This window comes from Echeneis naucrates, chromosome 3 (assembly GCF_900963305.1).
Source record: "Echeneis naucrates chromosome 3, fEcheNa1.1, whole genome shotgun sequence".
NCBI lineage: Eukaryota > Metazoa > Chordata > Actinopteri > Carangiformes > Echeneidae > Echeneis > Echeneis naucrates.
This window is the reverse complement of record NC_042513.1, coordinates 9,427,604-9,452,135: the sequence shown is the minus strand read 5'-3', so window position 1 is coordinate 9,452,135 and position 24,532 is coordinate 9,427,604. Positions and strand designations below refer to the sequence as shown.

The 24,532-nt window shown below is 39.1% G+C and overlaps 3 protein-coding genes across 6 annotated transcripts; 2 read left to right on the top strand and 1 right to left on the bottom strand.

The window, feature by feature from the left end:
* Nucleotides 1-138: 138 nt before the first annotated feature.
* Nucleotides 139-5,651, top strand: ist1 (IST1 factor associated with ESCRT-III). 2 transcript variants are annotated; one of them, XM_029497521.1, is made up of 10 exons: nt 139-225; nt 790-896; nt 1,015-1,195; nt 1,316-1,403; nt 1,521-1,604; nt 1,714-1,824; nt 1,917-2,099; nt 2,315-2,416; nt 2,947-2,953; nt 3,710-5,651. In XM_029497521.1, the coding sequence occupies exons 2-10, from the start codon at nt 809-811 to the stop codon at nt 3,874-3,876; spliced, it is 1,011 nt and encodes a 336-aa protein (XP_029353381.1). In that variant the 5' UTR covers nt 139-225; nt 790-808; the 3' UTR covers nt 3,877-5,651. The 2 variants fall into 2 exon arrangements, with proteins under 2 accessions (XP_029353381.1, XP_029353380.1); XM_029497520.1 differs by having other exon boundaries at nt 2,908-2,953.
* Nucleotides 5,264-16,323, bottom strand: pkd1l3 (polycystic kidney disease 1-like 3). Its single transcript, XM_029497512.1, has 24 exons — nt 16,260-16,323; nt 15,979-16,144; nt 15,186-15,290; nt 15,000-15,025; nt 14,866-14,908; nt 14,698-14,753; nt 14,523-14,585; nt 14,272-14,430; nt 14,064-14,176; nt 13,797-13,920; nt 13,588-13,707; nt 12,669-12,888; nt 12,392-12,573; nt 12,082-12,312; nt 11,753-11,854; nt 11,212-11,390; nt 10,657-10,803; nt 10,357-10,559; nt 10,020-10,207; nt 9,706-9,838; nt 8,675-8,870; nt 8,336-8,555; nt 8,027-8,111; nt 5,264-7,139 (listed from the first exon to the last, which is right to left on the bottom strand). The coding sequence occupies exons 3-24, from the start codon at nt 15,253-15,255 to the stop codon at nt 7,093-7,095; spliced, it is 2,907 nt and encodes a 968-aa protein (XP_029353372.1). The 5' UTR covers nt 15,256-15,290; nt 15,979-16,144; nt 16,260-16,323; the 3' UTR covers nt 5,264-7,092.
* A 426-nt stretch (nt 16,324-16,749) lies between these two features.
* Nucleotides 16,750-24,328, top strand: dhodh (dihydroorotate dehydrogenase). 3 transcript variants are annotated; one of them, XM_029497518.1, is made up of 9 exons: nt 16,750-16,828; nt 17,944-18,156; nt 18,244-18,443; nt 19,653-19,735; nt 20,153-20,340; nt 20,806-20,919; nt 22,186-22,339; nt 22,520-22,679; nt 23,182-24,328. In XM_029497518.1, the coding sequence occupies exons 1-9, from the start codon at nt 16,811-16,813 to the stop codon at nt 23,282-23,284; spliced, it is 1,233 nt and encodes a 410-aa protein (XP_029353378.1). In that variant the 5' UTR covers nt 16,750-16,810; the 3' UTR covers nt 23,285-24,328. The 3 variants fall into 3 exon arrangements, with proteins under 3 accessions (XP_029353378.1, XP_029353379.1, XP_029353377.1); XM_029497519.1 differs by having other exon boundaries at nt 16,798-16,828; nt 17,947-18,156; XM_029497517.1 differs by lacking the exon at nt 16,750-16,828 and adding an exon at nt 16,835-17,166.
* The last annotated feature ends 204 nt before the right edge of the window (nt 24,329-24,532 follow it).

Below are 24,532 nucleotides of genomic sequence, written 5' to 3'. Positions count from 1 at the left end.
TTGCTTTTTTAAAATGTAAGGTTATAAATAGCACAACTAAACCCACTTTACAATCAGCACCAACCCTTTCTGACTCACCTGGCGTCTGACTGAGGCGGGAAGGACACGCCCACTGAGGGAACATTCCCATGACGTCACTAAAGATCATTGCGGAAGTGAACCAGGCGACGGATCAGAGACAGGAAAACAAATAAGTTGCTGTGAACGCTTCATCGGCAGTTGTAGGTAAGTCCTGGCACAATGCCACACCTATTTTTTTTTTTTTTAATTTAGACAAATTTTCAGACAGGTGGGACACATTTCTTGTCGTGTTTGACCATGATTTATTTTGATGCTAGCGTTGAGCTAGGTGGCTAGCCCAACGCATACCAGACTGCCAGACTGCTAACAAAGCAAAGATCGCTTAACAGTCATGTTTGACAGCTCGGACACATCTAAGCATGTTTTTAAACATGCTGCTAGGACTGTAAATAACAAACGAGAAAGAAAGTATCAATGGTGTTTTTATTAGCACGCATAAGGTAGCCTCGTTAGCTCTCCGTTGCTTCAGGCTAAACTTAAGTCTTTTATTTCTCCGTAGTTCTCGCCAACTGAGTCACTTGTTTGGCAGTGTTTATGTTTGTCTGTGCGTTGTTTTCATTTGGAGTAAATCTGCGGAGTCATTTTAGTGTTATGGGTTGGCCATGCTCACATGATGAAGTGAGTCATTAGTTCAGAGGTGGGGTTGAGGTGACACGGACACACACAATAGTGTAGGTTTATTTGCTTTTGTGATGCTCGTCTTCACAGAGATTCAGTCATCATCATCATGCTGGGAGGAGGATTCAAAGCAGAGAGGCTGAGAGTGAACCTCCGGCTGGTGATCAACCGACTCAAACTCCTTGAGAAAAAGAAAAGTGAGTTCTGAGAGGAGTTTGAACACTGATCTCCTACAGCTGTTTCAGTTTTCTGCACTTCTTTGTATTGACTTTCTACTTATCTCCCAATATCATTCACCATTTTTTTAAAATGAAGCTGAGCTTGCTCAAAAAGCAAGAAAAGAGATCGCAGATTACCTGTCATCAGGAAAGGATGAGCGGGCACGAATTCGCGTGGAGCACATTATCAGAGAGGACTACCTGGTGGAAGCTATGGAAATCCTGGAGCTTTACTGCGATCTGCTGTTGGCTCGCTTTGGTCTCATTCAGTCCATGAAGTGAGTACTGAAGTATCCTACCTATGCGTTTTCGTCACCTATCAAGTACTTTAGACTTTATCATGAACTCTCTGTCTGCTCACTCAGTCTTGTCAATACCTTTTTTGTTTAACCAATTAGAGAATTGGATCCAGGCCTACAGGAGGCAGTTTCCACCCTCATCTGGGCAGCACCTCGTCTTCAGTCCGAGGTGTCAGAACTAAAAATTGTAAGTCCTGTCTAACTGTAACATAATGCTGACAACATTGGCCATAATATTGAGGCTTTTTCAATTAACTCTAAGTTGACCAGTCTTGACAGATTTGTATCTAAATGCTTGACTCAGGTATCTGAACAGCTGTGCGCAAAATACAGCAAGGAGTATGGCAAGCTGTGCAGGACAAATCAGATTGGGACTGTCAATGACAGGGTAGGTCCTTTTTTTTTCCACTGACTGGCCAAAAGTATCTTTGAGAATATGTGAACTTTTTATCATGAAAATATTTCATGGCATCTGCTATCTGCTGCGTTTTTTTTAGCTGATGCACAAACTGAGTGTGGAGGCCCCTCCCAAGATCTTAGTGGAGCGTTATCTGATAGAGATCGCCAAGAACTACAATGTGCCGTACGAACCTGACGCCCTCGTCCGGGTGAGCATTGAAGAACCTGCTGTCACTAAATGCAAAGGATGCAGCCTTTCTTCACTTTTCTTTACCATTTGTCCAACTCTGTCTCTGGACAGCCTGAAGTGGGTCATGGAGAAGAGGCAGACCTGATTGATGTGGACACTGACAAGAAGTCTGGAGGTGGAGGAGGTGGAGGGGGCTTCAGTGCACCTCCTGCTGCTGCTATGCCTATGGCCATGCCCATGCCTATGCCCATGCCCATGCCAACGGCTTTCAACTATCCACCTCCAAAAGGAGCTGTAAGGAAATCTCAAAGAGCCCACTCATCAATATTTACTGTGTTGAATGATGTGTGCAGTCTTATGAATACAATTGAAGTGGCCAGCATGTAAAGTGAGGGAGGGGAAGTTGATGTTCATTATTATTACTTTAAATGACTTAAAAGAATTGAGAATTATGAATTATGTATTCAGTTGCCTCTCATAGACTTGCGCTGACTGTTGTCTTCCCTCAGGATGCATTTAATACTCCCATCGGAACCTACAACAATTTTCAGCACCCCATGGGAGGAGGGCAGCCCCCGCAGCTGCCCACTTCTCCCCCCACATACGAGTCCGTAAGTGACTGAATCCTTCCCATCCATGCCCCTTCCTGTTCCCACAGATGGACAGACGGACAGGGCAGGGCACCACTCAGGGAAGAGCAGTTCATTCAGCTTGCTTACAGTTTTGTCCGTTGTCTACACTTTTACACTATTTCTTAGCATATGACCAAAACTCTGCTTCATGTGCTTAATAGGAAGTCCAGAAAATGCTAACGCGTGAACTGCTAACTATGACTTAATAACTTCCTCAGAGTGGGAACAAAATGAACAAATGAGTGTTTAGTGCACATTAGAGAGTGCTTTAGGCTACAGAGGTTGTAAAATCTCTTTTTGTGTCGTACCATAAGGGTGATGGATTCTTAACCTCCTGTGATTTTTCTCTTTAATTTTCTTCTCTTACTGTTTTACTTACCACTGCATCATTAACTGGTCTCGAACACTAACACTTGCATTATTTTGTTAATGAAGACAACGTGATTCCTTACACTCTTTATCTGTTTCAGATTGATGACCTAACAGACAAACCTTCTTTTCCTTCTCAGGCTGTAGGTGAGTCTTGCCAACAGTCCCCACACACATGGAATTGGCTCAAACTAGGTATCCTCATTCCAATAAAGCAATGTCAGCATTAGCAAGTCTGGCTATTAGTTCAACTTCCATGGCAAGGGTAGCCATGTTTTTCAGTTTTCCTACTCTATGTATGATCATCTATCCTATTATTTAGGATGCAGTAATAATATGGCAACATTTTTTACTTGGACTCAAGAATAAACTCATTATGAAAATCAAAGTTTAAGGTCTCCGTCACCTCATAAAATCTGAGATTTCACTTAAATGTGAAATCTGCCTTAAGCAAATCTCCTCACGTTTGCAACATTCACTCAGACTTATGATTTGTGATCATAAGTCAGTGTGGCCTGACAAAACACGTTTATGGCTGTAACTCAGAAATTCATATGCTACTTACAACACAACTTGAAACAAATATCTAATAGCATATATTGATGAAGTGATGTAGTTTAATATCAAATAGTATTTGTTTAACTCAGAAAAGTGAGTTGTAATACTTTCTGCATTTAGTTTTGATCTTTTTAATAGGATTGTTTTGACAAAATGAAAATTGAGAATATGGTTAGGTATATATAACATTAAATATCATTAGAATTATAACCTTTGCCCATGCTGTAATTTAAAATTTCTATTTAATTGATTATCTTTCTTTGTTGTTTAAACCTTTCTCATCTGCTACAAAGCCTTTATACTAAAACATATATATATTTTTTTAAATCATGTATTACTCTCCAGGTCCTGGGCCTTCCTCTCAGCCATTTGACAGCAATGCTCTCCCAGAACTCCCCTCTGTTCCTGACACACTCCCCACATCCTCCATTGGAGGGAACACCACAACTTCTGATGACATCGACTTTGACGATTTAACAAGGCGGTTTGAGGAGCTGAAGAAGAAGACTTAGTTGCTATATCTCTGGTGTAAACACACATGCATACACACACTGGCCTTTGATATCACTCACACAGCTCAGAACAGGAAATGGAAAACATTTAAGGCTCGGTATGGAATTTGGATAGTTCTCCCCCTTTCACAGTGAAGTAATCTCACACAGATATTAGACTTGCATATATTCTTACCTCATTTTTTGAATCTGACCAGCTCGCTGAGGGTGTTGTTGCCCATTTGATTTATCAGAAGTCAAATGTTTTTTGGCAGTGATTACCATAAATTTTATTTCCTTTCTATTTTACACATAATATAAATTATTACATACAATCATGTTGCAATTACCTTTTCCCCCATTCTCAGATAAGACCACACCCACTTTTAACCTCATATTTGGTTGTGTGTTATAATTAAACATAAATTGTAGTTTTTGCTTTTCTTGGGGTTTTGGGTCTGACTAATATATACGTCTGCCTACTTTGCACATGCTGTATCGCTGAGATCTCTGCCACTGTGTCACTGAGTCCAGTTTCAGACAAGTCAAACAAGTCTAACTCCCTGCCCCAGTTTGGTGGGGAGCTGGCATTCATTCTAACAATGTGTACAAATTGTTTTCAAGGTGAGGTTACATTACCCAACCATTTCTTTCGTAAAGGTATGAAGACAGATAGAAGCCATATTTTCTTTGTTTTACTCAACAATACACTCCTGTCATAGCAGAAAAGTTATTTTCAAACTCCCCTCATCCACTGACCTTCTTAAAGTTAAATTTTTTTGTTTCCAGAAAGAGCTCTGCGATACATGTCAAACCTGTTCTGTTCATCTGTTACAGGCAAGATGAGGTGCAGTTGTGAAGTGAGAAAACAGTGTATGGAAATCTGTAATATATATATATATATTACATTTACAATGATATGTAGATCTAATAACACGAATGATTTAACTACAGCAAAAAGGGTTCGATAGTGGAGGGCTGTTCAACACTTGACTACTCTGTTTTATATACAGTATCTTCAAATAAAGTTGGGTTTTTTTTTTGTCATTTTCAGTGTCACTTTGGGCAAATACCTGCACTTTCTTATATTTGAAGTACTTAAAAACAAATTGTATGCAGACAAAAGCAGCCAAACAGCAACTGGATTTGATGCAAATCTTGATCCCAGAGAATTGAGTTTTTGTTGTCTTTCTGCGTGCGTCTGACGCTGTATGTGCACCAGTGCATTTGCCTTAGTTACCATCTCATCAGAGGCCTTGACAGGGTCATGTATGTTATCTATCAAGACTGGATACATTAAGTCTCAGTTTATTTGCTTTATGTTGAACTATATGAAACTAGCTGAATTTAATTAGTGTGTTTAATCAGAAAAAAAGCAACCCACCTCTGCTGGCAATAGAGGATTTTATTTTCTGTTGAGAAATAGGGATGAGAGCATTTTGTTGTCGAGCAGATGCGACACATTGCTGCAGCCTAAACACAAACTAAGATCTGCTTGCATAGCGAATAAACAGTGGCCTTGAATAAAATGACTCAGCAATCTCCGGATGGCATATTGAAAAGCTTTCCAGTAGGATGATCGACAGGTAGAATATGGGTTTAATATGAGTTGGAGAAAGCAGAAAACGTAAACACTACACAACTGTGAGCCACTCAGCTTCTTTTCTATGTTGGACTCCTCTTTTATGTTAAACCTTAAGACACAAAATTTTGTCTTGCTGCAAAAAAAATTTTTCCCCACTGTATAATAAAATATAATAAAATTTAATAAAAGATTTGGACATTGGTAAGGTTTTTATAAGATTTACACTCAATGCTTATTTTGTATCTGCAATAATGTCATTTCAAATAAGAACCAGCAGGTGTCCTCGGTGTAGAAGTAAAGACAAGTTGTAAAGTGGAGTACGAAGCTACAGCAAATTACATAAATTTCATATCACTGAGGTTTATGAGGGGATGCTAAGAGGAGTTATGATCGTGTTCAGCAGTGAAAGCAGTTAAAGGTCAGGCACTTGTACACTTCTAATAATGGCTTAAAGGCAAGGTGCATCTCCAGCACAGTGATTAGTTGAGCAAAAATTCAGGATATTATATATCAGCATCCACTGGCACAAGACTCTGAATTACAGAGCAGGACTGACAAACTGATCAATGTCTGCATGACATCTTCATCTCTCTTTCCCAAGGAAGGAGTGAATCAGTAAGTTACTTTGGCATGATTATTTCAATATATTATTCAGAAAAAAATTCATTCCTGAAAAGGTTTTGTTAGAAAGCTGCTATGTAAAGATGGGACAAATTACAACAGGCTCTTAATACTTTTTTGTTATCAGTATTCTGTTCAAATGCTTTTCAGGTGTAAACCCTTTTTTCGTATGATTTCTTTATTCTGGCAGAGAATACACAGTGTTGATAGATAAAAACAATATATGAGTCTCTTAAAAGAATAAATACATTTCTGAAAACTGAAAGCACAGGACATCAGTGTATATTTCTGAACTAAGCACAAAAACTTGAATGTCGCTAGGTCTGTTTCATAAATCATTCAGAGAGAAGACAGACCGAATCACACCGAAGTAGGCATATATGATGAAAATTCATGACATGCACCTTCATCATGTATTATAGTGACTAAGGGGATTTGACAAAAACTGATAAATTAATCATTAGACCCCATATGTGCATTTACATAAAAGTGCCACCCCACTCTTCTAAAAGTCAAAGTTCATTTCGTCCATGGTCATGCACAGTGATGAATAGTCATGTTGAGACGAGTGGCCTGTACCTTATAGGAACCTTATAGGAATGTAGTATATCTGTACAGAAATTTAATAACTCTAGAAGATCTCCTATTCTTGGTATACTTGTTGATTATGCTTACTTCACCTGAAGTTGGTTTTTAATCACTTTACAAAATCACTCAAAGAGCTCCTGTAAGGGGTTTTTGACATCTTTGCCTGCCTAAATCTTTATCAAAGATGTAAAATACCTCTTGATTGGTGTATCCAAATATGATCAAAAATGTTTAAAGTTTAAAAACCACACAGGAGACATGTATCATCATGGATAGTAGAATGATTTTCTGTTGCACAACACCAGAAGGTCTTATGCAATTTTAGATTCAGACAGAAAAGCATGCAGTAAGTGCAAAAGAGTGTTGTAAGAAATAGCAACAGTGCTGTGGATTGAAGCTCTGCCCATCGAAGAGGACAGCTCCTCCTGCCGAATGCAGCTTGCTCATGGTGCATCTCTGCCAGAGAACTGTCTCCACCTGTCTTGTTGCTCTGTTAGATGGAGAACACAGTGCAGAAAAAACACACTGGTTGTCAGAGCAAAACGTGGCACTGCTATAAACTCATCATTACGTAAGAGCTCGTCAAATATGAAATTTATGTAATTTGCTGTGTTAAAGGTAGAGGTTTTTCTTTCAACTATTTCAATCTAGTATCTCAAAATTGGATTAAAGAATATGTGCTCTGCTAATATTGGTAATGCATTAGATATTTTGCAAATGCCTATTGAAGTGAAAAACCCGGAGAACATTTTTTTCAAAGGACATGCAGCCAATTTAGATTATCTATTTTTTCTGCTAAATGGCAGAAATTGACGAGTTATAAGCTTTCTTAAATTCATTTGCTGAATGCGTACACATTGTGCAGTTATGGAGGAACATTTGGAATTGCATTTGTGGGGAGCTGATAAATCCAAATCTCATATTTACTCTGTTTAGCTCTGTTTTGGTTTCCACCCCCCGCTGTGGGAAATGTATCATGTTTAAGGGGCTAAAGGTTCCATTGTGGTCACAATCTCATAGCTGCCCATGACAATCAAAATGGAAACTGCACACAATGTTTGGAAACAATATGAAAGTGGTTGGATTGAAAAGTAAAGAAATCCAAACTATGAGCACAGGAAAGAAATATTCTGGATTTAGACTACTCTGACTACTGACCCAAACCCTGCATTGCATTACTGAACATAACAAGTGGCAGAATAGCACAACAGTGTTGGAGACAAAGGAAAGAAAGCAATTCAGGTATCTTACATAATGCATGAAATATTGTTCACAACAAGGTTGTCAACATTTTTTCAGTCAGAAATTTCTGACAGACAGCTAGAGGCCTGTACACCCTATTCTGCTAAAAGATCTGCTACATCATGTCTCTCTTACCTAAAAGCACTTGCTCAATTTCCTCACTCTCCTCCACAGCAACAGGTTTTAGCAGCAGGGCAAAGAACACAGCAACACCTATTACCTGTGAATGAAAACAAGCCATGGAGAATAAACCATGACAAAAACCTTTCAAACAAATTATATTATTTTACAGAAAATTACCTTAACCACAGCGATATCAGCTCTGTAACTACAGTGACATGCTGGCAACATACAAAGCAGCTTATAGACTGAATACTAGATTGCGAAAGATGGTAAGAAGAGGAGCAGTTAGATGCAGGAAGAGAATCTTCTGGCTTCACCAACCTTGAGAGGTTGCAATATAAAGATGCTCTGGAAGAGAGAGAGGCCCAGAGACATGACCCATTTGGTGGACTTTTCTTTACCGTACTGAAAACCATACAGCAGGGTAAAGAAAGTGGACACTCCACTGATGGACAACAATAGGAACCATCCCAGAAAGACACACCACCAGGGGAGCCAGCAGGTTCTTGAACGCTTCTTCGGCTTCTTCACAGGAGGTGGGCTGGGCCAAGAAAAGAGGAAATAAGCAAGGCATACATGTTATTGCAGTTTAGTAAAATTAGTGGCTATTTCTACTCTCTACAAAACGTATTCTCTTCCTGTTGTTGTGTGTCAGCTGACCAGTAGGCAGAGTGGCTACTGTAGACCATCTCAGCTTTGCGAACCAGCAGGTTGGTGATGTTGAGGGCCTCCTGGTATTCTTGATGACTCTGGAAGTTTTTTTCATCCAGTTTTTCCAGGCACATCAGAAGGTGACTGAGACCGGCTAGGAGAAACTTGCTGCAGCACACCCAGTGGAGGTCACTCTCAGTCTCCCCTGTCAGGATGACATGGAGACTTGCAGGTAATTGCATCTACCTACACGGTGCGGCAATTCCAGGTCTTGAACTGTTAGTCAACTTTCAAAGGGAAGAAAGGCCGTGTTTTTACCTTTGCTCCACAGAGCAGAAAAGTCAGAGAGTGAACTAATGTGCCTAAAAATGATCCATTTCAGCAATGTGCTCATGGAAAGCCATTGAACCTTTAAAGTGAATATTTCTAACTTTTTTTCTAATCCTCATTTGTTGACCATCAACTTTGTCACTATCACTAAGCTGAAATCCCACTCCCTAAATTATGCTACTGGAAATGTTCACTAGTTCCCCATATCCACGTGTTAATTCACCCTTAAACACATTTAAGGATTTATTAAAAAGTTCAGCTGTTTTGGGAAATGATTTAGCTTTTGGGGAAAGTACATATTTTTCACCTTTTGAAGATTGATGAGTGATACATTCGGGTCATTTGACTGGGTTATGGAGACAAGAAAATCTTTCTAGCCTTACCCTTTACACCTTTATTGCCTCAAACTATATATGTGGACTAACAGCATAGGTTCCTGTAAAATGTTTGCAGTAATTTGTTTGTCTCCTTCAATTTTATCATTTTGTTCATTCAATTCCTTCACTTTGGCCTTTTTTTCTTTTTTTTTTTTAACTCACAGAACTGTTTTTGTTATGTTTGTTTTAGATAAATGCAATTTGATTGTGTTTACATGTTTACCAACATTTTGGAGTACGGACATTAAATTAAACATTTTCATTATAGGTCACGGTAACAGAAAGTTATTTGTTATTTTTCAGTGAAAGGAAGAAAGAAATAAAAGCAAAAACCTTGCAAAAGTCGGATGAATTCATGCACCCTGTCTAAGGCAGGACAAAGGTCGGTGGTGGACTCCAATCTGTGCGTCTCTAATATTTTGTTCCTTGGACTTGAGCTTATCAAAGAAATCACCTCCTCTGTGTCCTAGCAGGGACACACAACAAATACATCTACAGTAAAGTGCTGGATCCAATGCACAGAAAAGTGAAATATTAAATGGTAAAGGTGTATGTCAAAATTGCACATGGCAGATGTTTCAGGAAAGGGTTTTGTCAGTATCATTAATCCAAGATAAGAACTAAAAAGCCACAGATACGTCTCACACCCTCAGAATACTTGGCACAGTAACTGCACAGGGTCTCAAGCTGTCATCATGGTCGCCTTTTGTAGATTTTGTAATGATACGAGGTCTAATGCTTCGGAAGATAGTGATGATGATGATGTTGATTGGGAACATGAGTAGACCACTCTCCACCCCCACCATGACTTCCTGCCAGGTGATCTCCAGTGAACCTGCACCGATCCAAAAACAAGTGATTGTTGATTTGAAGTGAAAACAGGCAGCGCCAACAGCTTTTCACTTAAAACAATTATCTACCAGCATTGATGTAATTAACTTTTCCCTGTTGAATGAGACTTTGCTCCTCAGCTAAGTAATGCACCTAAAGAAAAAATCACTGGGGAGCTCTCATCTGTGGGAATATTCCAGAAGGCAATGTTGATGGCCATGGTGCAGAGGAGCAGGCTCATGCAGCAAGAAACCCTCTGGGCTCGTGTGAACGGACTACGGGAGGGAGGATCTACGATGGATACCCAGATGTGTTCATCCCTAAAGCCAGTGGAAGTTCTGCTCTGGAAAATATTCCTGAGAGGGAAAAGCAAAAACTCATAAATTAACATGACTTTATATATGCAAAGCTGACTTAGTTTATTTCAGCAGTGCAAGTTGGATCGACCCTAACCTGAAGCTAGCTATCTCGTTTTTCTTCGCGGCATGGAAAGTTCTCTTGGTTATCCCGTCTCCATGGTCACCACTCAGCCAGCAGTCACAAAAGAAGTGAAACACATGTCGTGTTTGCAGGTCTTGTATGGTCACCTTGTTTATATACCTTTTCATAAGGGGAATTTGTGACACAAAAAGAACAAGAACATTTGAAAGTGAAAAATGTGAAGCTCCTCTGAGCCAGCAAGATGTTCCACAGAGGGACCATAAGCCCCACCTGTAGCTGTACAATCCCTGTTTACAGGTTCCACCAACAACAACCATTTATCTAAATTTGGTACAGAGCTGAAAGAATCCAAGCGAGAAAAAAATCCAACTCACTTGCCAAGATATTAATAACATTCATTAGCTTAAAGTTGCTTTTGATACTTATTTTATGCTAATTACATTTATCCTGATTTCATGTGTCGTATATTGTTTTTTTGGTCATTGTACTTTCATAAATCACTTGTCACGTGCAACACTCAAAGTGTTAACTGCTACTTTGAGTGTGCTGAGCCTCAGCCTCTAGTACCATGATGGGTGACCTCCAGAGTTGTCATGCTGCAGCCTGATGTTTTGCACTTCTCCCAGTGGGAAGGGAGTGGCCAGTAGGAACATGTCAAAAGCTCCCCTCTCCAAAACTGGCTTCTCAGGATCTGTGAGGGTGTGCGTTGTGCTCTCTCCTCCTGAGCCAATCAGCTTCAATGTGACCTACAGGATAACACAATATACTGATACTGATACTGCCTTCACACTTCAGTGACCTGAACCAGTAGACCACAGTTGTGTGTACTTGTACTGCCAACTCTTTTCTAACCACCACCATTAACATCAATTCATGCTAATATGGTGTGTAAAGCTACATATTTATTTATTTATTTATTTTTCACTATTCTGTCACAATGGCCATGTTTGATTGCTGTTTGCCTTCTGAATGAAAAAAAATGAAGATTTACAGTCTAACAACTTTCAACCAAGGTGTATTGTCAGTGAAAGGATTATTTTACAAGCTATTAAAACAGTAAATAAGAACGACGCAAATCATGATTCCATGAATGAAACACCACTCTTACATTAGCTGTGGTCCCAGCATTCTTGCGATGACCAGTTTGGACACCGATCAGATAGTTGTACTGAGCACCTGGATGGTTGTCCTCTAGCAGAGTCATCTTCCGCTAATAATTCAACATAAAAAACTGTGGGCTATAAACTGCTTTATCTTTAGAGAAGTATTCATTTGTAAACAAACAGCCATGCAGAAAAATATTAAAATGGAAGATATTATGGTTAAAGGTTATGTTTACAAATAGAGCGAGCATTGGTCTTTTTCAAGTAACGTGATGAATTTTTGTTAGCTGAATTTTTTTGACCTGTGTCATAAGAGCTGTCTGGCAAGACTGACCTTGGAGCGTGACCTGCGGTCAGCATAGCAAGCCCACATTAAAGTGATCAGGTAGAGGCCGAAGAAAGCGCACAGCAGTGCCAGCACCACATAATTCTGAGACACAGTGGAGAACAACTCTGCTGTGCGAGATATGTCCACATAATTTGGCATCACAAAGAGGGAGCTTCCAAAGAGTGTGAGGTGGTTACACAGACACTGTGTACGCTCCGGAGTGCTTTTCTCTCCCACCTTAGGAAAGGAGAGCGCATGACTGTCTGATATGCAATTGGTGAACATGTTTTTGAACTTTATCCAGAAGGAAACTCACCATGCAGCCACCGGTGCTCCATCTCTCTGTCTCTGTGTCCCAGTAAAAGCACTTGCTCGTAAAAAGGCTGATACTCAGCGTCAGGCCCGGCTCCCATGTGGAATTAAAGACCCCGGTTTCAATATAATAGCTTCCAGGAGTCTGCTCAAACATATTTGGAGTTATCATCCAGCGATAGTTTTCTGTAGCAAAAAAAAACCAGCTCATTATGACTTGATAGTCGGGCAATGGCCAAAATGCTATCATAAATTCATAAAACAAAGAACCGGGAGCTCACCTGTTGGGCTCAAAATAGTTGAGATGTTTGAAGCTGCAGATGCAGGAGGTGAACCACGATAAAGGGTAAGAATCAGTGACACATTGGCATTTGGAACCACACTGAAGACAATGGTCATGCTAGGGTCTGAGATATTGATTCTGTTCACTGCTTTAGCGTCTTTTCCCAGCACAACAGTCCTATTTATCGCTGCCGGGGCATTTGGACGAGACAGAAAGATCTGGAGTAACCAAGGAAAGCAGGTAGTGTCAAACATCAGAATGTCACAAAATTATATTTAATGGCACAAAAAACCCCTATGGCGGTTTTCTTCTACAGACAGTTTTTTGGTAAAAATTATTATTTCTTCTTCATTTTTTGGGGTTACTAAATTAGAGCCAAGCATGTGTTGCATGAGGAATCAGATTTTTTCCATTTCTGTGAACTGGTATTAACTTTTGCATTTTGTGTAGTATCATTTGTTAATATGTGTTTTTTTAAGTTTGAGCCGAACATATTTATATCAATGAAAGCAATAACAATTAGTCTTATCAGTTGTGGACATCATCACATTTTACTCCAAATATTGGACAATTGCGTTTTTTGGTCTTTCTAATATTAATCCCATTAGGTCATCAAGAGGAAATTATAGGGCTAAGTGTCATACACATAGTGACACTGCTATTGATCACATGCCAGTGAGGAGATGACCAGCCTTTCTACACTGGTGTGAATAATATCTTAAATTTACCTCTGCCTTCTTCAAAGTTGCAATGGCTGGCCCTGGAGAGACTTCAATTTGAATTGTCTATATGTAATGCACACTGTTGCAGTGCCTAACAACTCAGACTATTCCTCTCCCTCTGCTTGCTACCTCCCTTCAAAAAATGTGCACTATTATGGCAATAACAAAATATATTTTTTTTCCTGCTGGCTTCACCTCTATCATCTCTGTCAGGTTTGACAGCTTGATGTCTGTGGCACCATTGCTCAATAAAAGGCTGCAAACTGTTCCCGAGATTTCATCGAAGGGATGGGGATTGCCGGTGAATATTGTCATCTAAGGACAAAAGAACATTAAAAAGGCTGCAGATGACAAAAAATATTTGCACACTATTTCCAACTGAGATGAAGAGAACACACACAAACCTGAGTGGTGATCATGGTTGAATCTCCCAGCTGACCCTGAAGTGCTGAAAAAGAGGGGAGTTTGATGAATGTACCATCTTTCTCTGAACCCAGCACTGCGTAGCTGATATCAGCGGGATTGTGCCTGAGAGAAGGGAAACAGTTATATATAGATTGTTATTATATTATGTTATTATAGTTTGTTATAGTACAAAAGCAGAAAACTAAAATGAATTGTTAAGTAAACAAATGCAGTAACAGATAAGTCAGGTGAGTGATATTACCGACCTTCTCTGGTAGATGCGGCCTGTACGGTGTGTAATGACAATTCCATCAGTGCTATTTGAAGCCAGCAGCAAAGAGGCTGTGCGAAAGACCTCAAAGATTTGCTCAAACAAATTCTGGAGGGAAAAAAGGCACAGTTGCCCAACTGGAGAATCATAACGACTGCATATGGTTGTTAGAGTCTCACAGCATCACATTCTCTAAAACTTACAACAGGGTTGGGATTGGTCGCTATGTCACACTTTTTCACTGAGAGCTGGAAGATGGCAGCACCACAGTTGATCAGCTGACTGACTGTGTGATGGTTTTTCAAAGCAAATTCTGCATTAGCTGTTTTAGTGCCATTCAACAAAGAGTTAATGAATTTGTCCTGCAAAATGGAAAAAGACACAAATATAAATAGAGGTGAATGTTGTGATAGCGAGGGCATAATACAGGCTTTCTGAAAGGGAGCATACACACCCTGTTCTCATTTGTTGGTTCCCCTGGTGTCATTTCCATTCGCCGGAGCTCTTTCTCTGCGTCCTGCATCAGGAAAAAAAAATCTTGTAAACTTTGAGATGTAATTATTAGTCAGTGTTCCAAATCATTCATGGGTCAAACTGACTGTATATTACATTAATGACGCATTGCTCACTTGGAGGAGCTGGTGAATGTCTGCTGAATTCATAGTATCCACATCCCTTCTGTGTCCTGAAATCAAAGTGTGAGTGTTTGAGAAGTAGAGATGCAAGTTATGATTGTTGCTCTTTGCATTCATTGTTAATGGAAATGATGATGTGCAAAACATTTAAATCTAACTTACGAGATTGAGTTGCATGACTGTTGTGTTCTGGCCCTGTTGTATTCTGAGAAGTATATGTGAACGAAAGAAATCTGAAAATTTAATCTGGGTGTTTATTGGTTTTATTACTAATAGTAAGCAGCAGTATCTCTTACCTTTGTGTTTGATGAAGACTGCAAATCTTCAAAACAAGAGTGGAATGGGATAATGAATACGGCATGAAATTAATATGTAGCTGTCATGAAGTTCTCTCAGATGTTGTGAATACAATAAAATTAAGAAAAAAACATGAATGAAAGCAAGGATGAAAAAGCAGTAATGAATAAGGTGTATTTACGTACGGTGAGTGCAGAGAAAGCCTCGTCTCTTGTTACAGTCTGATTTAATGAATTTAAGAGGATTCAGCTTCATGAACGTGCAGTTGGACACCGAAACATCGCCGATTACTGTTTGGGAAAGGAATTGCACTCAGACACACACAAAATGCATCCAGCCTTCAGCTACTGTTTAATCTGTTAACTATTTTTCCTAACAGTACATTTATTATTATTGTTGCTGCTGTTGTTGTTGTTATTATTAATATAATTATCATTATTATTACAGTGGAAATACTTTGCATTGTAATTTTGTGACACAGCAAAAATACAATTTCATGTTAGTGTATAGCTTCATCTGATTATAAGTTATTTGATCAGAAATGACAACATATATTTATTCAAATATTTCTGATGCTTCCAAGTATTGATTGATTATTTAGTTTATTTATGTACTGCCCTTTCGTCAAAGCTCTTACTGTTGTTTGCATGAGGACGGCATTAAAAAGACTTGTTCAATATTCTAAAATAGATGCATTTGTCTCCTTAATGACTATTATGTTGTTGTGCTATGTTAATTGTTGTGAAATGGAAAAAAAAGTTATTCAGTCAGTCATTCCGGAGGCAAATGTATCTATTTTAGAATATTGAACAACCCTGTCCATGCGGCTCCTATTATTAAAAAAAAAACAAAAAAACAAAAAAACAAGCATTTTATTTCATTGGAGTCCCCAGCATTCTGCATGTGAACTGCATGTCAGGTAGTCTTACATACACAAAAAAACACAAACAAAAGGGTTAGGGTAAGCATTCTACTCACTCGTGGCAGGTTCCCCTTGCACCCCCTCCCCCAGCCACCATGTGAAGTTGCTTCTCTCTCTGGTGATATTCTTCAGGAAGGTTTTGATTGGGCTGCTGATCACCTTCAGGAGCTCCCCTCCTCGCCTTTCACAACTGCTCCTTGCTTTAAACCAGGTTTTTGATTCCTCAACAAAATCAAAACAGACATTTCTAAAAACAAGATGACATGGGACAGGAAAATCATCGCTGGGGCAAGCCTCAGATGTTTCAGGTAAAGATAGGAATCCAGCTGAAACCCACAAAAAGACAGAAGCTCGAAATAACATCTCCATGTGCACAGCTAAAGCAGTGCAGTGCTGCAGGAGCTGTGGTTGCAAACAGCAAATGAGCAAAATGACTTTCTTTTCTCACATGGAAATTAGAGAGCTTTCCTCAGAGAAGCCTTGCATATGTTCTCAATACATTAGGAAAATCATTGTAGACACTCAAACAAGATGCAAAGTTAAGGAGACACTTTAAATCGCCAAAGGCTGCACAAGATGACCCTTCCCTCTGCAACTAACCAAGGCCAGGTTTCAGCTTTTAGAGCATCAGAATAAAACTCACAGTATGCGACTTAAAGAACTAAATAAAATCTTATCAATAAATATAAATAAATTTAGCGATAACAATATAGTGGAATGAAACCCTCCTAAATATCATTGCGTTCACGTTTTCACTTCAGAGAAGCTCTGTCGCTTCGAGGAGAACTGAATCTTCCTAAAATATCGCGAGAAGACCTTGCGGAACAGAAACCACGTGTGTTCATGTAACACGTTCATGCAGTGAAATGCAAGGATTCAACTCCGTTCATGGCGGGACATCTGAAGGTAATTTCAGACTTTGCCTGGCTGACTTGGTTTATTTCAAAACGATGCCATGACACTGTGGTTCCCGTTTTTCCAACTCGAAGTGATATTACACCAGAAAAACAAGAAACTTAGCCGCGCTTTGTCTTTGCATGAAACCGCACGGACACACACACACACACACACACACACACACACACACACACAGCCGGGGCTGCTGTCATTATCAGCGCCATATCCCCAAAACACAGATGTTTGGGTTCATGTTTGTATGAATGCGGCAAGTTTTCACGGAAATCTTCAAATCTGCTCAGTCTCTAAGGAGCCACTGCTGCCATGTTTGTTTCCGCTCGCTGAAGGTGAGCTACAGGAAACACACATCACACTGCTGGCTCTGTGTTGTCATGTTATTATAACCCTAACCCTAACCCTTTTGCTCGTCCAAATGGTCATCTTATCTGATAGTTTTGATGTTTGTCTCAGTGGGCTCCTCCATTTGAGTTAATTTCTGTCTTTTATTTTCACTTTGTGTGTCTTATAGGTTGTCTTGGGTCTTTCTGTTCTTATGTTGAAGTGTCTGACGTTTTGTGCGTCTGGTTATTATATATATCTCTATGATAATATTAGGAGTCTTGTGGTAGTTTTGTGTCCCTTTATTTTACATTTTGTTTTCTTATGCAGTGTCTTGGGTTTTTCTATGTTTACGCTGATGTCTGTAGTGGTGTGTGCAATAATCCTGCATCCCTTTGTTGTCATTTACTGTTTCTTTGTGGTTGTTTTTACTCTCATAATGCTAATAACTGTTTAATGTATCCCCAAACAGAGTTCGCCTTCAGCAGACATGTTGTTTGAGCAGGAGAAACTATAATTAATTCATGTGCTTAATTTATTTAACCTTTGCTCTTTCCCATTTTCCAAGCTGTTTGGTTAATGTTAATATATATACATAATGTGTGACATGTGTTGGCCATGCTGTTTGTTTTTTGTTGACACCACTGTACCAGATATTGTACCGGAATATTAATCAAAAACATTGCAGCCACACTTACAAGGAGAATTACAACTAAATTGAATGTGTGACACAAACCTCTTGAGAACATAGTTAATCCACCCAGCTTTCATGGTCTTGCCAACAGAAGCAGTTAAAAGATGCAGTGAAGGTCATTGGCTCAGGTAGCCTTCTATTTGCCTCCTACCTTACAATGGTTGGAGATGAGCGTTTCTATGCCAACCAGCTCATGCCTCTGTTGCAAAGGATTGTGGGACCAGAGACAGCGCATCTGTTGACAGTGAAGATGATAAGCTTTGGTTTGGTCCCTCTGAACCGCTACCAAGACCCTGCATCATTGGTAAGTACTTCACCGTATTGTTTCATTCAGATCAGAATAAACCTAAGACCCAGTATGAATGTTCTGGTTGTCATTATGTCTCTGTAGGAAGTGAATATCCTGGGATTAAAGTTCAAAAACCCCATTGGCATTGCAGCAGGCTTCGACAAGCACGGGGAGGCTGTAGATGGCCTGTACAAAATGGGGTTTGGCTTCGTTGAAGTTGGGACAATCACTCCCAAAGCTCAGCAAGGGAACCCCAAACCACGTGTGTTTCGACTCATTTCAGATCAAGCCATTATTAACAGGTATGTTTAAAGAAATGTCTGTTACTGTTAGTACGGTTGTGTTGTAGTGGCTTTATAATACAACAGTTTTAACTTGGTGTACCAAATAAGCTGAATATATTGGGGAAAATACAAACTGGACTTCATATGTGACAATGTTTTTCATTTCATTTTCAACCGCTTGTCCGTCAGGGCTGCAGGGAGAGTTGGAGCCAATCCCAGCTGAGCACTTAAAGTATTTAATAATGGAAGCCCCATTCACAGGAGAATTCATACAGCACATTTTACAGCTACTCATATAATGCTGCTGCCATGCATACCCATATTCCTACACTGATTGATCAGTATAGGAGTAATGTTTGCATTAAACTGCATGAAAATTGTAGTTGATATATTCTCAGTTTCACACTATGTCAAGACAAAGGTGTATTAACATACAATGGAAAAGAAATCAGTAAACACAACAGCAAAACTATCAAAAAATAAAATAAAATGGATAGTGATAAAAGATTGGCAGTATTGATAATAAAACCAAACCAGCAGAGCACTGAGAGAGAGAGCTGTCAAGGTCAATGTCAAGCAACATACACCTTGCCAACTTGAACCAACTTGCTATGTGGCGGTTCAGTACCTTTTGTATAATCTTGCTAACAGAAATACAGAAAAACGGAATAAGAATAGCATATACAATGCATAACAAAGAAAGCAGCTGAGTGGTTAATCTGGCCAGTCTGTTATCTGGACTGCTCCACAGGAAGAGACCATATTGTGAAAATTTGTGAAGCCAGTTTGAGTGAATTCTGAGAATGGATATGTGGACAGAAAATAATAATCATTAAAAAAAAAAGAAAGAAAACATGTTGGCATGATCTGAAAGGTAAGTCCATACAGTGTTTCATCGGTCAGACTGGTTCTTTAAAATCACCTCCTGTGTATATATGTGTATAGGTAGCTGTAAGAGTTATGTCTCTTTAAATATTTCTTTTACTTTAGTCATTGCCCCAAACACACATTTTTTTCCCAGTATGTTCAACTAATGTAACAAGAAAGGAGTAGCATTAGGGCTTATGTTAAAAGTTGAAAATATCTAAAACAGGAGACTGTAACGATGATATTTTGTATACAGAATGTTTGTTATTTTTACACTTAAATTTTGTTGGATTACTTTCATGGCAGGCATTTTAACAAGTTGTCGTGTGCGTGTGCGTGCGTGTGTGCGTTTGCCTGCAGATATGGATTTAACAGCTGTGGTTTGGCAGAAGCACAGCAGAGGTTAAAGGCCAGGGAAGAAACGCAGCAAGAGCAAAGTAAAGGTTAGCTGGCCTGGCACTTTTTATGTTCTGTAGATCCATCTGAAAAAAAATCTTTATTTTAAATTTTCAACTACTTCTTTTTACTTTTAAAAATTATGTGTTAAATTTGTATTGTCTCAAGTAGCGATGACATAAAGGAGACATTTTGCTTCGCATTAGTAATGAGGTCACCAAATTAAGTCATTTGAAAACACTATTTCTGTGTTTTTCTTTTGGTGATCTTGACCTGTCCTTGTCCCACATTCAGTTGTGTCTGATCCATACCTGCTTGTAGCCTAGTTAGCACATGAGAAGCCTCTGCCCCAACTGAGTCATTTGATGCAGCTTGTGCTCATATTGTTCCGTGTGTGTGTGTGTGTGTGTGTGTGTGTGTGTGTGTGTGTGTGTGTGTGTGTGTGTGTGTGTGTGTGTGTATAGCTGGTCTTCCCCTTGGCATCAACCTGGGGAAGAACAAGTTGTCCCAGGACGCAGAGACAGATTATGTGATGGGGGTGAGAATGTTGGGCCCCCTGGCTGACTACCTGGTGGTAAATGTCAGCAGTCCAAATACACCAGGTCTGCGGGACCTGCAGGGAAAGGCCGAGCTCCACCAGCTCCTACACAGGGTAGGACTCAGCAATAACAAAATGAGTTTAATGTGAACAACTAAAGTTGTTCACATTAAACTCAATGCACTTGGATTTTTATGACTGTCATGTACAGTACATTCTGGCAAAGTAGAATTGCTTTGTTTGGATAAATGGATTCAGGACTGGCTTCATATTGAATAAGATGCTATGAAACTGAGGTGTAAGTTAGGGTTTTAAGGGTTTGAAAGTAATTTTTTAATGAAATCGGCATGTTGCTCAAACACAGAGTTCATTTCTTTTTAAATGAAGTACCTATGCTTGACCTTGTTGAGTCGATCACTTCTATTTCTAAACAAAGTGATGGCTGAATTTATAATACTTCCCATTCCCAAGGCTTCAGATCTTGCAGCACGGTGCACAGACTTTCTGCATGTGTCTGATTCTAATAATTGGAACTCCCCCCTCACTCAATATGCCCACAATCTCATACAATCTCTGCAGGTGTTGAAAGAGCGTGATGCCCTGCAGGGAGAACACAAACCACCCGTCCTGGTGAAGATTGCTCCTGACCTTACTGCACAAGACAAAAAAGACATAGCAGATGTTGTTACCGAGGTAAGAAGTTAACTTGTTGCAATCACTGAATTACCTCCCTACCTCTTACCTCCCCTGAATTTCACAGGGCAGCATGGCAGCATAGTGGTTAGCGCTGTCACCCCACAATAAGAAGGTTGCAGGTTCAGTTCCCAGCCTGGGTCCTTTCTGTGCAGAGTTTGCATGTTCTCCCCATGTCTGCATGGGTTTCCTCCAGGTACTCCGGTTTCCTCCCAACATCTTTAGATTAAAAAAACTGGTGATTCTAAATTGTCGGTAGGTCTGAATGCAAGTGGTTGTTCGTCCCTCACCCGGAACATTGGCTGGGATTGGCTCCAGCACCTCCTGCGACCTACAAATGGAAAAGCGGTAGAAATTGGCTGGATGGATGGAAAATTAAAGTATTTTTTCAGGTTAAATAGAGAAAGGATTGTGCTGTTCTAAGTCTTTTTTCCCCATGAAGATGTATAAAACAACAATTTTTTTGTTCTGACATAAAAAGAACTCCATGTCTTAACGAAGAATGACCGCAATAGCACCTTTATTCACCCATGTTGCTTGCTCTTATGAAAACAGTGGACACTGTTGCAAGAATTCAGCAATTTTCTTGCTTCAGTATAATTTGTATTGTTGGGCAGATAAATGTGACTCTACAGCACAATGACATTTTAACTTTGAATTGCTGAAATCATTGCACAGTCTCTAAAAGCATTGTTAACAAGTGCTTTTAGAGATGTGTATAAGTCAGAAAAAGTAAAGGTGAGTGTAGAAGAATGTAAAATACAATTAAAAAGAAAAGGAAGCAAGGAAGAAGGATAGATTAAAAAATGTAGTATAAACAAACATGACCGATGCTGTGTATAAGATGTGGATGAATTAAATCAATGGGATGACAATAATGTAAGGCGTTTTCAAAGGAATGTTTTTTTTGTGGAGCAACTTTTGAATGAATGTTTAGTTCTGTTCCTTTTTGGTTATGTAGGTTTGTGTTTGATTTTAACAGAAGAAACGTACTTGCCAGAGTGAAATGCTGCAGTCACAGCATATTTTTTAAATATATGAAGTATGGACTGTTTTTCATTGTGCTAATAACGTTATAATTGGTTTCCACATCATCAGACAATTATTTATTACATGCAACTCATGTACTCATTACAGTTTAATTATGTCATGATGCAGCCTGTCAAAAATTTATACACAGTATCCCATTCAAATGGATGGATGAATGTACCCCAACCTTTAATTGCTACAGTATGTTACTTCCTGTCCTTAACTCTGTGTTTGCAGCTGGGAGTGGACGGTTTAATGGTAACTAACACCACGGTCGCCAGGCCAGAGACACTTCAGGATCAACATAAGTCTGAGGTTGGGGGGCTAAGTGGGCAGCCTCTCAAAGATCTTTCCACTAGCATTGTCAGAGAGATGTACAACCTCACCAAAGGTACCCATCACATGTCAATACGTTCTCTTAATTTCGTGTCATCTCAGGATCGAGTAAAAATGCCAGTAATATGACAGTTCAAGCTTCTCAATTGGGAGATGTGCCTTTTCTCTCAGTATTTGAGATTATTTTTGTTCGTTGTATGTTAAGTTAACTCTGTGTATGTCATTATTGTTGTAGGTAAAGTACCTATTGTGGGAATTGGTGGTGTGGCTAACGGGCAGGATGCTCTCGATAAGATCCGTGCTGGTGCTTCATTGGTTCAGCTCTACACTGCTCTGACCTACCAAGGTCCACCTGTAGTGACAAAGATAAAGCAAGAATTGGAACAACTCCTCAAGTGAGTATAAACATGAATGGAAATTATGACAAATCCATGAAGATGGAAAATGTAAGACTCTTTTGGTCTTCTGGTTTATCGTTGATGGTATGTTATGTTTTATTGTCTTGGAAAGACACTTTATTCATCAGTTGAATTAGTGCTAACTGAGAACCCAACAGTTTCTCAGAAAAGTTTTTAGAGGGGAAGAGGAATTAACAGTCTTTGTTCCTTGACTTCAGGCTAAAATTTTCAAGTTTGCCTGCAAATAAAGTGCTTTATATAGTTTGGTTAAATTCTTGATTTGTAGGCATTTTTTTTCTGTTGTGAATTGTCTTTTTAATAATGTTCTCTGCATTTATTTTACCTAGCACAATGTTTCATCACTGAAAGTTATTATGTATATGAATTTTACCAGCTTTCCTCCTAGCTTTTCTCCTTTTACTCTATTTGCTTTGTCTTGCAATTGTGTGAACGCATACTGTGAAATATTTGGAAATCCTTACCTAAACTGTTTTCACAGAGATCAAGGTTTCAGCAGCGTTTCTGAGGCAGTCGGAGCAGATCACCGAAAAGCAGAATGGCAAGCTAAGCAGCAGAGCTCACAAAAAGATGGTAAATGTTAACGTAAACACTCAGAGTAGCTGCCGTCTCCTCCAATTAGGCAACATGATTGTCCGCTTTTCCAAAACAGGTAAATGTCGAGTAGTTGTGACAAACCATTTGTGCAATTGGTGAGGTACGAGGTAATGGTTGTTAAAAAAATATTTTCAATTAATCAATTAAATACAACAAGTCTCAGTAAACTCTTTTAGTTATTACATGAATAATTTCGCCATTCTGAAGATGTGTTGGCTGTACGAAGAAATGGACGATTGTTTGGATATTTATTTCAGATGTTCTACCTTTTTGTTACAGTGTAACAGCAGTTGGTCTTTCTCAAGCGCATACTGAGACATACAGCTTAAATTTACTAAATGCTAGCTAAAAGTTTTTAGGGAGCATTTCTCTAGTGTGTAAAGAAAATAATGTGGAATGATGTTTAATAGATAAAATAGCAAAACATTCATCACCCAATTGTCTATATATGTTATTCTTAAGTGAATGGAGTGCAGCGCCAACATTTGTTGAAAACATGCACAAAGTCAAGTCATATATGTGCGACTCAGACATTATTTGTGTTAAGCTGGGCTCTGTCTCAATCCGTTGTACACCAGACTGTAAAACTTCAATCAGAGCACCATTAAAACCGTATGCACAGTTAAAACTTCATGTGCTATTTGGAGCTGACATATTGTTTAATTTCAAATCTAACATCTTATTGCTTTTTGTCATTGTAGAAGGCTACATATTTTAGAGAGCAAGTTGGTATACTGTGCATAAACCATTTAAATTCTGACATGGGAGATAAAAAGCTGGAATCATGGTGCTGTTTAAGAGTACTAACTTCTTTGTTTTGGTCTTAATTTGCTAAAATGCAAATTTTTGGTGTAAAATAAAGACAAAAAGTGTTTGAAATCACACTGGCTGTGCTTACTACCACAACTGCTACCCCAAAAGCTTTACTTCAACAGATTCAGAATGGCATAACATTTGCCAACACTGACCTTGCTATTTTTTTATTTCGTATGTTGGTCATCTTGGCATTATATATGTAAAAAAATTAATCCAATGCACAACTTTGCATTTCTTCAGATTAACTTTCTCTCAATAATAGAAAATCTGATTGGCTGGCATTTAATATGTTCTTTGAGAGGAGGGGAGTTAAAAAGCACTTGTTGCACTTGGAGTTTGAGTATGTTTCATCTAACTACATTTTGTGTATGACTTTGTATTTGGGAAAGTGAGTCATTCACACAGACTGAAAAAACATG